The sequence below is a fragment of the Pseudoliparis swirei genome, chromosome 13 (assembly GCF_029220125.1).
Source record: "Pseudoliparis swirei isolate HS2019 ecotype Mariana Trench chromosome 13, NWPU_hadal_v1, whole genome shotgun sequence".
Lineage (NCBI taxonomy): Eukaryota > Metazoa > Chordata > Actinopteri > Perciformes > Liparidae > Pseudoliparis > Pseudoliparis swirei.
Window position 1 is genome coordinate 1,034,686 of NC_079400.1, and position 15,955 is coordinate 1,050,640.

Consider the following 15,955-nt stretch of genomic DNA (forward strand, 5'->3'; position numbering starts at 1 on the left):
CGGAGAAGATCCATCAGGGAACTACATTTTAGGGGCAAGATTATATTTCCTGATTTTATGTGTGTTCTAGGACAAATGTTAAAACTAGTATCAATGCAGAACGTTCCTCTACCAATACACTTCTTAAAATCCCTAACTTTCCCGAAAATAAAGCATGTTATCAACACAAACAGTAAAAATAAGAACTTTTCCTAAGATTTACACATTTACGGTTAAACCTGACAATATGTTAAGCATTGAGGTTCAATACCAAGTTCAGTGAAGTCTGTGGAAAGATTTAGAATAAAAACCATCAGACACAACAAAGGACTTGCATGTATTCATCTTCAAATGTTTGTATATTCCATATAATCAGCTTGACAACAATGTCTACACATTAGCTGAACACGTTCTGTTGTATTATAATAATCAGCATTTCATTGCAGTATTTCTTTAAAATGTAATTGGGTAGTTAATATTTCAAAGTGAGGGCGCATGTGTTGCTGCACACAGGAGGGAGCGCTAAGCCGCTCCGTGCCCTGGAGGGAGGCCAGTGCATGGCTGCTTGAGTCTGGCCTTTTGGGCCAGGTCCTAAAGAAGCTGGAGCGTGTCATGAAAGAGCGAGTCGCTCGCCCGACAACAATTAGCAATAAGCCAATAATACTTACCCGGCAGGTTATGGGATCTCACAAGCAAGACCGAAAGATGACATAAAAAAGGCCCAGACATGGTTCCTGGGCTACTTCTGAGATATCTTCACTTGCATTTCAAATATGTCCATTTACAGCTGTACCGTTGCCATTGTATTCAAATACATGACCAACAGACTGGAGAAATTCATCAATATAATAGATTTAAAACAAAAGGTAAATTGTAACATTAACGTTACACTATGTTATTAATTCGACTATTTTATATTTTCTGTACACAAACATGTTTAACAGCCATGTACGAGTGACACAACGGGCCCAAATACATTTGCCAGTTTATATCCTGAATGCAGATTACTCCCGTGATGAAATCAATCCGTGTCGTATTCAAGTGGACATAGTGTGCGGGGAAAGGGTTGATATGACATACAGTAGTTATATTAATCCATGCGTCACAGCAATCAATTCAAAGTTTCTGTGTATGTCGAGTGCAACGGAAAAAAGTTTAATTCCTTCCTTGTATGTCTCCTCGTACATGGCCAATAAAGCTGATTCTGATATTGAAAATATTAGAATTTTTTTTATCTTCATATTGACCAATTGCTATATTAAATCGGGAATTTAAAAAATAATCTTGAGAATATTAGTTATTAGATTAATCGAAAAAATAATCTTTAGAACAAATAATCATTAGATGCAGAACTATACGAAAACCCGAGGTTGCACTTTCTGCCCGTCTAATAATATCCAGTCTGCAAAGCTCTGACTTTAACAGGTGGCTGGATTGGTAATTCACAAAGCTGAGGTGAAAGGTTAAAGGTCATCCAATACACCTGCACATGTCGCAACTCAGAAAGACGCTCGACCGCAGCTGCGGCTCCTGAAGCCGTCACGCGGCGGCAGACACAGACGCCATCCCGCGGAGACGTCAACAACACGCACAGCTACAGCTCACGAGCTTGAGAAATGATGGAGGCAAATCTTATTTAACAACAGCGATGACCTCACTGTGCTGGTGGGTTACAGCGGTGAGGAACTCACAAGCTTCTTTCTAGCGTCTCGTGTCTTTACATCCAGACAGCTACCCACACACCCGCTGTTTTATCAGAGCCGTCTCAGGGCTGGCTGACCGCGCAGCCCGACGCTTTAAATGAAATCTTTTGTCGGTGTCCTCGTCTAGTGTTTAGAACTAGCCGAGCGAGCAGTCGGTCGGGTCGGCCGTGTTTGGCTTTGTAGACGAAGGGAGGGGTTTGGGGAGAGAAGTTACACAATGCAGCTGGCTGCTCTCGGACACAAATTATTTATTGGCCAGAGAGAACCGCAACGAAAGACAGAGATGCAAAGAGAGCGGCATAATACGAGACGGCGAGGAGGCCAAAGGAAAGAACAGTGAATCGGGCTGAGTCATGGGAACGTCAGAGTGGGGACGGCGCAAGCGGAGCGGACTCTGGCTGAGCTGGAGCCGCCTGGAGACGGCCTTTCTTTGAGCTGATGAAGAGCTGGAAATCATTAGAAAGAACAAGAACATGAAGGAGGGTACAGAGGGAAGGGGGGTACAAGACATCCTGATAAAAAGGCCTTTTAAAAGGACTTCTCACTGGGCCGTCTCGTCTTACGCTCAACCCAACACGACCGTTTCTCCAAGAACAAGTGAAGAGAGAGCAAAGTCCACCGTCAACGGGAAAATGGATCCCGTATGAAGAGCCATTTGTCATGAGCAACATATTACTATTTCGCTCTGGTGCTGAGAGCCCGAGTGCCCCGTGTTGAAGGATCCTGTCCAGGCGCTCACGCAACAGTGAACACCAACATAATAAATGGACCACAGGCTTGAGCAAGGACCGTGTCCACGAGCGTCCAGCCTGCGTTAGCTGAGGCTCAACGTTTGAGGAGAAGCTTAAAACCAGAGGTTAGAAAGTGGAAGGTGACACACAGTGCCTACTTATTGACGTGCACCAATGTGTCCATCAGGGTTCTCACACATGTTGACCAATGGATTTACTGGACTTTTCCATGACTTTTCCATGACTTTTCCAGGCCTGGAAATGACCATTTTAAAATTCCATGACTTTTTTCCATGACCGTACGAACCCTGGTCTATGCATTTCCAGGTCATACATGTCAATGAGCGTTGTCCCATTTTCAATGAGAGCACTTTCTCCTCATCCAATCACAGAGGGGCAGCTTCCCCGCCCCCCCCCCCCGATGCTGTGTGTTTGCGAGTGCATACTGGAGAACAATGTGGTTTTATTGACTAACTTCAATCTGATTAGTCATTTCAATCCATTATTCCTAAAACGTATTAGGTCTTTTGGCTGTGGAACACACACACGTAGTATGGGAGTGGGTAACGCGGAGGTCAGTTGGAAATCATGCAACAGAAAACAAGACCAAAACCAGTTTAGTTTAGTTTTCAAATCAGCTGACGTGTTATTTCAGGGCTCCTCCCCATGTGTCTGTCCACTAGTGACACACCTAGCTTTAAATGACACATTTAAAAGATAAAGACATTAAAAGGTGGCCAGTGTAGACAAGTGGCTCACACCCGGCCAAACCCTGGAGTTTCTTTGGGGGGGTTACTGTACTGCTCAAGGAGTTTAAACTATTTAAACAGTGAACAAATGGAGGCGATAACATTATTTTTTATCTCGGCCACATCCGGAATGAAGGAGTGCTCCGGTGAAAACTGAAGCGCACAGACGGGGTCAGACGTGAACGCCAACAGAAAGACGGATTCAGAGATCAAGAGAAAAACACAACGTCAGAACGTTCACTGCGTTCAGCTAAATCATCCCGGCTAACGGAAGAGCTGCGTCTCTTCAGAAAGCAAAGCACTCGGATGGAAAGTGGACCCGCATGTCGGGTCACTCGGAGGGCAGCGAGCCCCTTGATTAGTGACCAATGGGAGCCGGCGGATCAGAACCGCTGCTTGAGCGGGGACGTACGGCGTCTTCACGGACTGCCACGCGGCTTCTGGCCCAATGTCAAGGAGGTAGAGTCCGGCTCGGGTCAATCTCCTCTCGTGAGAACAGAGCAAGGTCGACTCCTTGGCTCGGAACCGACGGGGAGACGGCGGCTGACATTCAGTTCAATTCAGTTTATTTGTAGAGCCCATTTTCACAAATTACAAATTCCCCTCAGAGTGCTTTACAATCTACACATAGACATCCCTGACCTTTGACCTCGCATGGGATCAGGAACAACTCCCAAACAACCCTTCAGGGTAAAAGGTCAGAACCCTTGAGGAGAGATCAGAGGAGGATCCCTCTCCAGGATGGACAGGTGTCATAGATGTCATGTGACCAGAAGGAATCATTACACACTAATTAAAACACAGGAACAACACAATGAAGATGACAGAGTGGATGAAGAGTTGGTAGTCGGCATATTCCACCATCCAGACCTCCACCGTCCATCAGATGGAGGTAGAGAGGAGCAGTGGGCGGAGTCTCAGCAGTGGGCGGAGTCTCAGCAGGGCCATGGCGTAGTTGGTAGTAGAAGTATTCCACGATCCAGACCCGGATGATCCATCAGGCAGATGGATCTATGACGTCATGCATGCTGCTTGGTTTCGGGTCGATAAAAGCCTAGGAAGAGTATCGGGTCTGCTCGATATGAGGAAAATCTGCATTGTGCAATAATTTCTGCGATAAAGATATGACTTACGATAAACACATATTGTAAAGTACATATTAGCCACACATTTCCTCTGTAGACCTGCTTCTCTCTATTTTCAGAAGTTAAAATTCAATATAATAAAAATAAAGTAACGGTTACAGCAGCAACCTAAATATTTATAAAAGCAAAGTCCCTTTATAAAATCAATGACAATAAAGTAAAGAACATTCCCGAGTGAAGTTTCTAGAGAAAGAAGAACGGAGACATTAGTCATGATGAGTCATTCACGCCGTCCTCAGGACGGCGTGAATGACTCATCATGACTAGACGGGGATGCTTTTCTCGCTCGTGTAGCCGAGGGTTATGTCGTGCAGATACTTAATGAGTTATAACATAATACCACTGAGGCTCACTAGTCTGCAACAAGACTGCAACAACTTTATTACTCCGAGCTTGTCAACAACAGCGCGTCACCGCTTCACAATGAGATCCCCGGACACACACACTGTGACTTACTGGAGGGAACGTAAAGTCATTCAGAGGCTTCACGAAGAGAACACTCAACGGAATAGCATCCACGGGTCTGCATACGACTACGACTGATGCGGTGGACGAGACGGCGGGGTCAAGGCAGGATGGAATATTGCTTTTGTAATGTCGGTATCATGTTAATGCTTGTTGAACAGGTGCATTTATACATTATTGACTTTAAACTTGAGACGGTTCCATTGCAATTACAGAAACAGGCATAGCTGTTGTCACCTCGAGTAACAGTTCATCTTCAATTGACCTGGTTCACGTTCCTGTCTCCACCACAGGATCTCTCTCTCTCTCATCAGCGATGAATAAGCAAATAACCCAAATCCTGTATTAAATGGTATTTTATTTATTTATATATATATATATAAAAATAAATAAAATACCATTTAATACAGGGCTTTGGTTATTTATATATATGTGTATATATATATATATATAAATGAATAAATAATGAAATAGATAAATAAAATACCATTTAATACAGGGTTATGGTTTGTTTATATATATATATAAATACCATTTAATACAGTTTTTTTTGTTATTTGCTTATTCATTGCGTGTCACAATAATGTTTGCATGCCATATCGCTCTGATGATTAAAATAGGGTGTACCGGTCAGCACTAGACAAGACCTCGCCAAGATGCCTTGACATTGGGGATGCCATGTTGAAGAAGTTTTCCCACTGGTTGATAAACCTGACGTTTTACAAGAAAAGATATTTAAACGATGACGCTCGGGCCTCTCATTTGTTGACGCACATTCGACTCCTACTGGTTGGTCGCGCCGCCCGCACAGCGGTTTCTAAAAGGGGAGAGAAGAAGGCCCGGTGTGTGGCACCCTCATTGTGGTCAGCCTCCCTCGGCCCACAGTTTGGGAATTCCTGGGATTAAAACGTTCGCCATTTCTGTACACAAAAACAAAAACAAGGGAATGTCCCTCTATAAATACAGTAAATTGGGCGACAGTTTTTGGGGTTGAGTGGCAGTCACAGTGTCGTAGATCCTGATGACTACAAGCTGTGTGAATGGCTGTTCCCATGGTTTTGTGGCTTTGTGCAATGGGAACAGTGACCCCACTGTAATCCATGGCTGTTTACATTCCAGCAGATCAGTCCCTACTGGAGCCACGAGGAAGGAAGGGCAGGGGTTAAAGAAGACTCTCACGCACCGTATCTCTACGAAACCAACACACGCCTCACACAGGACCCACACTTTGTCAGCAACCCACGACCCAATAGGGTAAACTACCACGTCTTATCAACACGAGCAGTGACCAACATGGCACTCATTATTGACCCTTTTCCTTCTAAATTATCTGCGTCTCTCTCCAATCGGTCTTTCAGTCCTAAAATCATCCATCGATCCGTATTGTACTGTAACACTTGTGTACTGCAGGCCGTCTGAACTCGCCTCTCCACTCGGTTTCCCACGCCTTGCTGCGAGTGGAAGACTGCAGCTCCCCGATAAGCATCCCCAACGTTATGAGGCGGGGTTGAGCCTGAAGGCAACAACACAGCTGAGAGGCCAGCCCGATCATCCATTCCCTGGAAAGCTCTCCTCCAATCCCAAAACCAACAAAAGCGCCTCAGAATTGGTTTAAAAATAGCCTTCAATTTCACGTTTCACAGGGCTAGAGAAGGGAGAGTTTATGCATGTTTCAGCGTGTCGTAAAAGTTCGGAGGTTGTCTACGCTTGTGTCTGGAAGAGGCAACGGCATAGTGTGCCTCAGGTTAAAAGAATGCACAAGTGTGTGGGAAATGAAGGGAAGTTTGTCAAAACTCTCAGTTCTTGGACTGCGCTGTGGGGCAGGGGTCCACTATTTCAATTCCAGTAAACACTGGAAATTAATCGAGTTAAGATGAAATGAGAATGACATCATGTTCTCCTCGGAACAACAATGGATCAGGCTGTGGTACGGACTGCAGTGCAGTTGGGAAGCAAATGCAATTCACGAGCCGTCTGAGTGGACCTCAACAGGTAGACTCATCTTATTTCCAGGTGTTCTGGTCAATCGGGAACTAAACACATTAATTGACAAGCATCAGAACACAATGTGGAACGTCTTTTTCGATGGCCACCAGTGAACCTGAGGAAATATTGTCACCGGTGCTCCGTCAGAAGGTCATAAAAGAGTTTCAGTGCAAAACAATGTATTACAAAGAAAAGCAAAGAGAACTGAGACCACAACAAAGACTGAGACATTGAGGATCACATGAGGGTGTGCGTCAGGTTGGAGAAGGTCAAGCTGAGGTCAATGGGAGCTGGGTGTTGCGTGGGATATTTAGGACCGCATAGCAAAGCAGTTATTAGAGTGAGGGTGTTGATCACTTTAACGTGCGCTGATGTCATTAAAGTGGCTTCGTTGAGCCGGAGAGTTCTCTACACCCACAGAGCTGGAACTGGCCTTTGCACGAGGCGATAATGGATTTGGTGTGTGTGTGTGTGTGTGTTTGTCACATCGCTGAAACAACTCGAACAGCGTATTCACACAGTTGTGTTTGGATGGCCTCTGTCCACGTTGTTCATTAATCTTTACCTCGACTCTGAATGATTAGAAGACCCCCCCTCCTTTCTCTCTCTCAACAGTGTTACCTCAAGGCGGCTGAAGCCTTGCACACCTGTTCCTGACTGGCTCCCAGGTGCATTCAGTCACACAAACACAGCGCAAACTACAACTCTGTCGTTTCTATGAAGTGTCCGTTCCGTTCCATTTTCATCCGCTTACTCCGGGGTCGGGTGGCGGGGGTAGCAGACCCAGCAGGCCGACCCAGACTTCCCTCTCGCCCTCAACATGTTCCCTCTCATTCTGGGGATCCCGAGGCGTTCCCAGGCCAGCCGGGAGATGTAGTCCCTCCAGCGTGTCCTGGTCTTCCCCGGGGTCTCCTCCCATTGGACGTGCCTGGAAAAGGGAGGCGTCCGGATCAGATGCCCGGACCACCTCAGCTGAGCAGTGTCTGATGGGCTTCTTCTCTCCATACAGTAGAAACGGGTTGCTCGCCACGTGACTGCCGACGACCTCAGCCCACACACTCGGCCGCGCTGCCAGAGAACGCCAGAGCCCTCCGCACAGCGGAGAACCGCTCTCTCCGGTGTTACACACAGGGTTGCTGGACAAAAGGGACAAAACATGTCACCCTGGCAACGCTCCCCTGGAACTACTGCGTCGGCTCGCTCTCGGAGAAATCTAGCATGGACACACGGCCAATTGGGCTGTGGGAGGACACGGATCTCATTTCCATGATTACAGCGAACAAAATGTAAAGTTCGAAGATTCCGTCGCGGACACAAAAGAAACGTTCACGCCTTCTTTGAGGCCGATGCCAGGAACACGGCAGCGTCGCACGGCAGCACACGCTTGATGCTGGCCAACATTTTCAGCTATCCACCTCGTCACTTTCTCTCAGATACAGAAGCTGCACTTTCTTTTTTTGTACCACTTGTCTCTTGTGAATAATAATCGGTAGGGTTGGGTACCGAACGCAACGCACATTTCGGTGCTTCCTTTCGCCGCCTGAAATTGAAAATAATTATAAAATAAAGCATCCATTATAAACATGTCTAAGCGGATATCAGACTGTCACGCTCGTAGCTAGCGCCAGCCCGTGGCTAGCGCCAGCTCGTGGCTCGTATCTGTTGTTTTTGTCAGTGCTCCACGAGAACGGCTTTTACAGGGAATCTGGCCGAAGAGGTTTTTAATGTCCTCATTGTCAATCGTCGTTTTGAGTTTCTTTTTGTTGTTGTTGTAAGTATCGGTTCAGGCACCGTTTAGGCACCGGTATCGTTTTAAAAGTACCGCTTTAGCACCGGTATCGAAAAGAAGGAAACAACGATCCCCATCCCTAACAATAGGCTCCTCAAAGCCACAGCTGCTCTTAGCATAACACGCCGGTGCGTCGTGTCGGGTGTTCACTGTAGGTGGGCAACCCCAAAACCGATGGCTTTCGAAAGCCGCGCTCTCGGCCAGGCCTTCGCTAACCCTTTCCTTTCTCCCCGGAGCCACATCCTGCAGGTTGGGACCGCAGTGCATCTGGGTTTGGTTAGAGCCACAAGAGTCATGAAACGAGGCCGAGAGGAAAACGGAGGGGCACCTCCTCATCTCAACCCCAACCAGGGCTCTGATGTGGTTTGGAGCGACGTGATACTGGAGAAAGCTGGCCGTCTTTAGATGTGACCCGATGACATTAACAATACAGCATTTAAACTGATCATAATGTCTCTTTCTTCTATTTAATGTCGATTGGAGCGATCTGAAACATTTTGCACTGAACATTTTAACCGCATGCTATATGCATACTACTGCACACTTTATCAAATATCAAACTATACTTATCATCAAGTTTGGACAAATGACCGACTGCACAGCAGTGCAATAAGGTGCTGCCTCTTTGCGCCACTGCATAATGCAATAATGGCTAAGCTGAGATCACTTTAAAAAAGGACAAAAACAATACTTGGATTGGACAGTAAACAATTATAAATACAATCATTCACACACTTAATATTAATATTTATTGCATATTGAGGCCACGTCGTGGCACTAGATGTATTTTACGTCATTACCTATACTCTCTATAAAAAGTGGAAGGAATTAAACTGTATTTCATTAAAATCGTACACCACTCAGACTAACTACCTGATATTCAAATAGTCCAAATAATAATTGCACCCCTTTGTCCACAGAAAACGAGGGCCTGAGAGCCAATTAGCCGAGTTGATGCAGCTGTTTATTCAACACTAAACAAGTATTCTAATGAGTTTGGTGTGACAAGTGAGGATCTATATTTGGTGTCACTCGATATTTCCAGCTCTCGACCCTTGCCATCCCACTCTCTCTTTTGATCCTCCATTCAGAGCGGGGATGAAAAGATGATGAGTGACATCCAGAGAGATGAATGGAAGCAGCACATCCTCTTCTTTTTCTTTGTCTCTTCCAGAATACACACAAACACAATCTTTTGAATAGAGCTTGACATTTAGGCCAAACTTTTTTTGGCATGTTTAGAACAAAGAAAACCTTGGTTTAAGAAGAGAAAAAGAGGAAGAAAACTTGGATGCACTACGCCAATAGTAGCCTCTCCACTCAACATGGAGCATATTTCTACTATCGGGGAAAGAAATGACATTAAAGGGCACAGTAAAAGCCCTGCTGAGACTCCGCCCACTGCTGAGACTCCGCCAACTGCTCCTCTCCACCTCCATCTGATGGATGGTGGAGGTCTGGATGGTGGAATATGCCGACTACCAACTCTTCATCCACTCTGTCATCTTCATTGTGTGGTTCCTGTGTTTTAATTAGTGTGTAATGATTCCTTCTGGTCACATGACATCTATGACACCTGTCCATCCTGGAGAGGGATCCTCCTCTGTTCTCTCCTCAAGGGGTCTGACCTTTTACCCTGAAGGGTTGTTTGGGAGTTGTTCCTGATCCCATGTGAGGTCAAAGGTCAAAGGTCAGGGATGTCTATGTGTACAGATTGTAAAGCACTCTGAGACACATTTCTAATTTGTGAAAATGGGCTCTACAAATAAACTGAATTGAATTGAGAAGAAGCGTCCCAGCTCCTGCTGCTTCCATTACATAACCCCTCCCAGTGCATCTCTCCTCTGCCAGAAAATGCCACATACAGTATGAAAGGGTGAAAAGCAACAAAGCATGTGCTGTTTCAACTACTTCTGCTGTCACCTCTTTTCAAATTGCACGTCCACGTTTAGAAAAAGAAAAAAAAAGGCACAGCGAGCCCCTTTGGGTCAATCAATATTCAGCGTGGGCCACGCGCTACAGCGCATAGAGAACCCGGAAGCTATAGCATTCAAACAAGTGACCTACAAACACACCAACAGGAGACACAGGAAGTCTCCACTGTGATACCAGAACTACTGTGAATAATCAGATAGTGCTCAGGATCTTCATTTGATTCAACTGAAAACAGAGCAAACCCTTTATTTGAAATTTAAATAAACTATATGTTGCTGTATTATCTTACCGATTGTCAAAAAGCTAAATTGTTGCTGGTTCAAGAGCTGTGATTTAAATTTTCTTTGACGTTTTTATAAAAAAAAGACGTTCTGCTCCCAAGAAGTTTGACTCGTTTCTTCTGATTATAAAATAGAAATGTAAAAGCTTTGGTAGATTATATTAAAGTAGATATAAATGTATGACAAACTAAAATGACAGACTAAAACGGAAAAAACATACACTTTAAATATACGTATATATATATATTTAAAGCTACCCGGAGGAAAGCTTTCACTCACCATTTCGTCCAGAGCGTAGCGAAGTAAGCCGTGCTCGTAGAGAATGAAGAACCTCCTCTGCCATTTCTGCAAAGGAAATAAAATTACTGAGCGGGTAACATCCAGAAGCCACACACACATTCTGTAACGGATGAAGCAACAGGTGGAAAAGAAAAAGATGTCATATTTGACATCAGCCACTTTTAGCTATGACAGTTCAACAATCAGAAAGGGTTGTTTTTCTCTATAAATAAATATATGGAAAAATAAAAAAAGCTAAAACACCAAACGCAAATCGTAAAACCCCAGTTTTTTAAAGTCACAGCTGAATGAATCTATCTTGTATGTAAAATGCACATAACCTTAAAAAGATGAGTTGACAGTTTCATGTCATGTTTGTATGAAGTGCACAATGTTAATGGACCCCAGCCGCCAGGGGAAGCCCATCATATTTTCACAAGGGAGTACATTTACCGTTTGATCACATTGTTAATTCTGCCAATAATTGTGAAAATTACATGGTGACCGTTTACATTGATCTTCTTTATTCTGGCTTGACGCACTGCCCCCCCCCCCCCCTTCCTAAATGCACCATGTTAAATATCCTAGGCTCCAATTTCAACTGAGCCCAATCCATGAAATATTGAGAGGTCTTGTGTAAGCTAAAAGGCAGTGGCAGGTCTATAAGTGCCGACACGCTTCACAGTCATCCATTAAAAAGGTGATGTTGGACATATACAGCCTCAGACCAGCATCCGGTCGGACCAAGTGGTCCTGAAACACGACTCATCCAACAGGTCAGCTCTTTTCTCTCTGTGATTTGTTTGTTGGTCAGTTGAAACCTGACCAACCTGCTGACCTCAGCACTACAGGCCAGCAATTATACAACGGCGGTGAAAAGCTGATTGTAATAATAGGCCGAACACATCGGCGACGTCAAAGCAGCACAGCAGTCGGTTGACAGTAGTTGAAGCATCCAGAGGTGCTTTTCCTATAAAACCCATATGGAAGCCATCAGTGTGGCTGTGAGAACTGGGACTTTTCCTTCTCCTCCCCCACATTCCTTCTCCTCTTTGGGATGTACCACCACAGCATAATCTGAAGCTGATAAAGGAAGCGGAGCAAGTCTCCCATTACATGATGTTAGGGGAGCAGGACTCGTGGAATAAAGTCAATATTAGGCTCATTATTGCTGGAGAATGAGACTTCTTCTGATAGAGGGCCAAGCCTCCCACAGGAAGCTGCTGAACCCATGGAACCGCTACCGGAGCCACAACAACCAGACGTCCCGTTCGTCAGACGTCACATGAGAGACTAAAGGAACGCTCCTCAACTGACGAGCTGGCCTCATGGACTGAACTTTATCGCTCAGTCGAAGCTGTCGAACACAAAATCACAGGCACTGCAGAGATCGACTCTGAATGAGCAGACGCTCTAGACAATGGGTCAAAATAAAAGGTGTTCATTTAGTTTTTTATTAAGCTGCACCAAATGTCTTTTAATAGGAAGTGAAAAAGAGTTGAAGAGGCAAAATGGTACGCTCTGTTCCGAGTCCAGCAACGGAACCACTTACCCGAGATCGGTGTAAGGGGTTGTCAAAGTTGGTCCCCTCCGGTGCCAGGAGCAGCCATCCTCCATATATCGGCTTCGCCTGGTGAAGGAAAACAAGACGACAGTGTTAAGGCCAACAGGTTGAAAGGCACGTTAACTAGTTAACTCGTCGATGGACAGTTCCATTCTACACATTTGAATTCACTGGAGATATAACTGGAGGCTCGTGCCTGCTTTAAAATTGCGTCCCAATATCAGACAAGATGACAAGAACACACACACACACACACACACACATGTTAGCTCAGGAAGGTGTGCATTAGTCACTGCAGGCTACATTCTCCAGCTGGCTGTGTTCCAGAGCACCATGCTGGCCTGGGTTTAAAGAAATGAAAGGCTAACGCACATGCTTTCCTCTCTGATCCTGTAAGTGGGTGGACTGGTGGGTGGAGGGGCAGCGAGAGGCAGGAGTTAGCAAGAGAAGCGGCACCGAGCCGGAGAGCTTTTGTGGCTCCAGATTTTCAATTCGAACTCGTCCTGAGAAACGCGAGTTGGCCCGGCAGTCCTCCTGAAAGCGTTCTGGCACTTGAACTCTCGCCATGCTCGTTCTGCATAACCACTGCAGGGCTGCACACATTTGACTCAATACGTTTACACTCTAACCGACACCTGAGCTTAACAGACGAGGTCCCTTACGTAATCCAACAGTGTCTGTCAGCAACATCCAACAAATCAAGTCGAAAAAGCACCGACATGTGAAGCCGCCTGCACCTCCACGTCGCTCCATCAGTGGTTTGATTACAGTCATAACTTCCTCCCATGTGAAGCCAAATACGATCCACTGGAATCCTGTTTCGCTTCCATTACATGAGGTACGGCAAATTTCTCAGCTCGATGATTTTGTAATCGCAAGACCAGCCGTAACCTTGGACGGTCAAGAGCTCGAGCAAACACGACATTACATGTCTGGAAGGCGGCCTGAGAGGCGACACGTAAGAATAGCACCTGGGCCAAGTTGTTTGATGATGTGACTGCAGGGAAGAACAGTTGGAAAGAGCGTTGGGGGTGAATCCCTCATGCTGGGACACGAGCCGGCTCCTGGCTTTAGCCTGAAGCCGGGGACAGACACTCGGGCCGAGCGTCCCATCCTTCCTCCCGTGACCGGACAGCAGCTCAAATGGCGAGTCCTCCCGGGGGAGAGACATGGACGAGAGGAATCGGGGTCATCTTTTACCCTCCAGCGATTCAGTGGATAAACGGCATTTGAGAGAGTTCGCGTGTGTTCACCCCCCCCCCCCCCCCCACACACACACACACACACACACACTGTTTACCCCACATCACAAATGCCGAGGTCATTTTGCAGCGTGGGGCTTTGAGCGGTGCATTGGTGGGCTGGCGAAAGGAATGAAAAGCAGATTTACGGATGGAAATAGATTCACTGGCCCTCAGTATCTACTTGTTGAACAACAAGGCCAAGCGGCGCTGGGACTCCAGCCTCTGTCCATCGATCCTCCACTGGGTGCAGTTATCAAAGGAGAAGGCCGATAGCCGCTGGGTCCGATATTCCACAGAGAAGAACAAATAACCCCAAGATTATTTCCATTCCAACAGAATGGTCACAACGGAGGACATTTCAGGAAAACGTGTGCTTTGTCATTTGTCTGTTCGCCCTCGCCCAGCCGTGTCAAAGACACCACCTCCAGGACAAGCGTCAGGCATACAGACAAACTGAAATGGGTGACCCTTGACCCTGTCCCGTAAAACAAGATTACCCAGAGGAGTGTTCACGACATCGGCCGACAGAGTTCAGTCTGCCTTGACGTCTCTTTTGTACAACCCATCGACCCCGGCAGCAGCAGATCATTGGAACGGGTCCATTTGTGAAGATGGTATTGCAACACAGCAATCGGGTTTTGAAACACTCCAATGCATGCATAACACGCACAGAAGTGTAATCGCATGGACACGAAGACAACTGTGAAATGACTGCTGGGAGAGTGGGAGGGGGGCCAGGTGGAGGCCGATAGCTGCATGCATTGAGGTCAATATACCAAGTGTTCCCTCTGGAAACTAATGGTCTCCAGTTAGCCTCACCTTTGCACTTCAGGGGCTGTTGACACATGACAACAGGTTTGAGATGTGCACATCAAGCGGTAACAACAGGCTCTCATAGTGGATGTTAGTATGGTTAAAACACAAATCGCTGGTTCACCTGGTTCAGGTCTTCGTCGGTCAGCAGGTGGGATTCTCTGGGCTTGAAGCAGTTCTGGCATTTGCTTTTGTTGAAAATGTTGGCTTGAAATTTCCGACAAGGATTGTCTTTGGATGACATGGTTGACGTAGAAGGCGGCACTTGGATGAGAGAAAAAAATTATATATATATTTTTTAATCCTCAAAAAGTTGTTTTGAAAAACTAAAACGGCTCAAATGTTGGAATCAAGTTGCTGCAGGTGAAATGTCACCGCAACCCCTCCTGAGAGAGAAGCCTGAAGTCCATGAGAGCGCGCGTGCTGGTCACCTGTCCCGGGTTACCTGAGGCGCAGAGCGACCTCCCGCTCAGTGGTCTCTCTGACCGGCATCTTGCCTGAGGGGGTCGCCTCGCGCAGCCAACCCGATAACTTTAGTTCGTGTGTGTGTGCACGCGCACGGGAGAAGTTGTCAGGCGAGAACTCGAAAGCGCAGACAGGTGTGCGCGGTCTCCCCCCCCTCCTCAGAAGACACGTCCTCCGACGAGGTGTTGGCGTTTCACAGGTGACATTCCGGGCCTCGAGCTCACCGCAAAGGTCCCGTCAGCCTCCATCAGGCGGAGCGGCTCCACCGGGGGCGCGAGTCCGCTTTGGCCCCTCTCGCTCTCCGTCTCTCTGCCGAACAGGCGACACCGCATTTGCCGTTGAACCCGCCGTGACGCTTCCGACGTCTCTGCTCGAGGCCAGACACCGTTATCCAACTTCCACGAGCGCCATCGACTCGGCTGTCCCGCCGGGGGCTCCGTTCCGTCGGGTCCCGTTCGCCGTAGCACCGTTCCCGTAGCACCGTTCCCGCAGTCTGCGGTTGGTGTTTTCCTGAAAACCCTCGTTCGGGCCGCGCGGCCGGGAGGTGCTCGCGAGAGAGAGCGGGGTCGTGAGTGACGGTAACCTCGACCAATCACAAGCGCCCGAAACCGAGGCCGTGTTCTCACCGTCCAATAGGAAGCCTCGAGCGTCTCCGATGGTCTCCCTCATGCTAGGTGGGCTTTAAAGCGCCCATGATAACAAATAACAACTTCTCTCTAGAACGGTGCTGTTTTTAATATTAGCCTGAGCTAATATTTGTTCATTCCCAACTGAAAAGACAGGCTGCGGGGTATGTTTAGTCAGGTTACCCTCGTTAGTAGGAGAGC

At 46.7% G+C, this 15,955-nt stretch overlaps 1 protein-coding gene across 8 annotated transcripts in view; it reads right to left on the reverse strand.

Annotated features, from left to right (window-relative positions):
• The window catches only part of LOC130203218 (uncharacterized), a 46,386-nt gene extending 30,710 nt beyond the window's left edge, over positions 1 to 15,676 (reverse strand). For 4 of the 8 annotated variants that reach the window (XM_056429156.1, XM_056429159.1, XM_056429157.1 and 1 more), the window contains exons 1-3: positions 14,788 to 15,675; positions 12,595 to 12,672; positions 11,043 to 11,108 (exon numbers count right to left, since the gene is read on the reverse strand). In XM_056429156.1, coding sequence (XP_056285131.1) covers positions 11,043 to 11,108; positions 12,595 to 12,672; positions 14,788 to 14,907 — 264 coding nt within the window. In that variant the 5' untranslated portion in view covers positions 14,908 to 15,675. Of the gene's footprint in view, positions 1 to 11,042; positions 11,109 to 12,594; positions 12,673 to 14,669; positions 14,677 to 14,787 lie in introns of those variants that run through there. The other 4 variants (XM_056429153.1, XM_056429154.1, XM_056429152.1 and 1 more) reach the window with 3 other exon arrangements.
• Between the last annotated feature and the right edge of the window lie 279 nt (positions 15,677 to 15,955).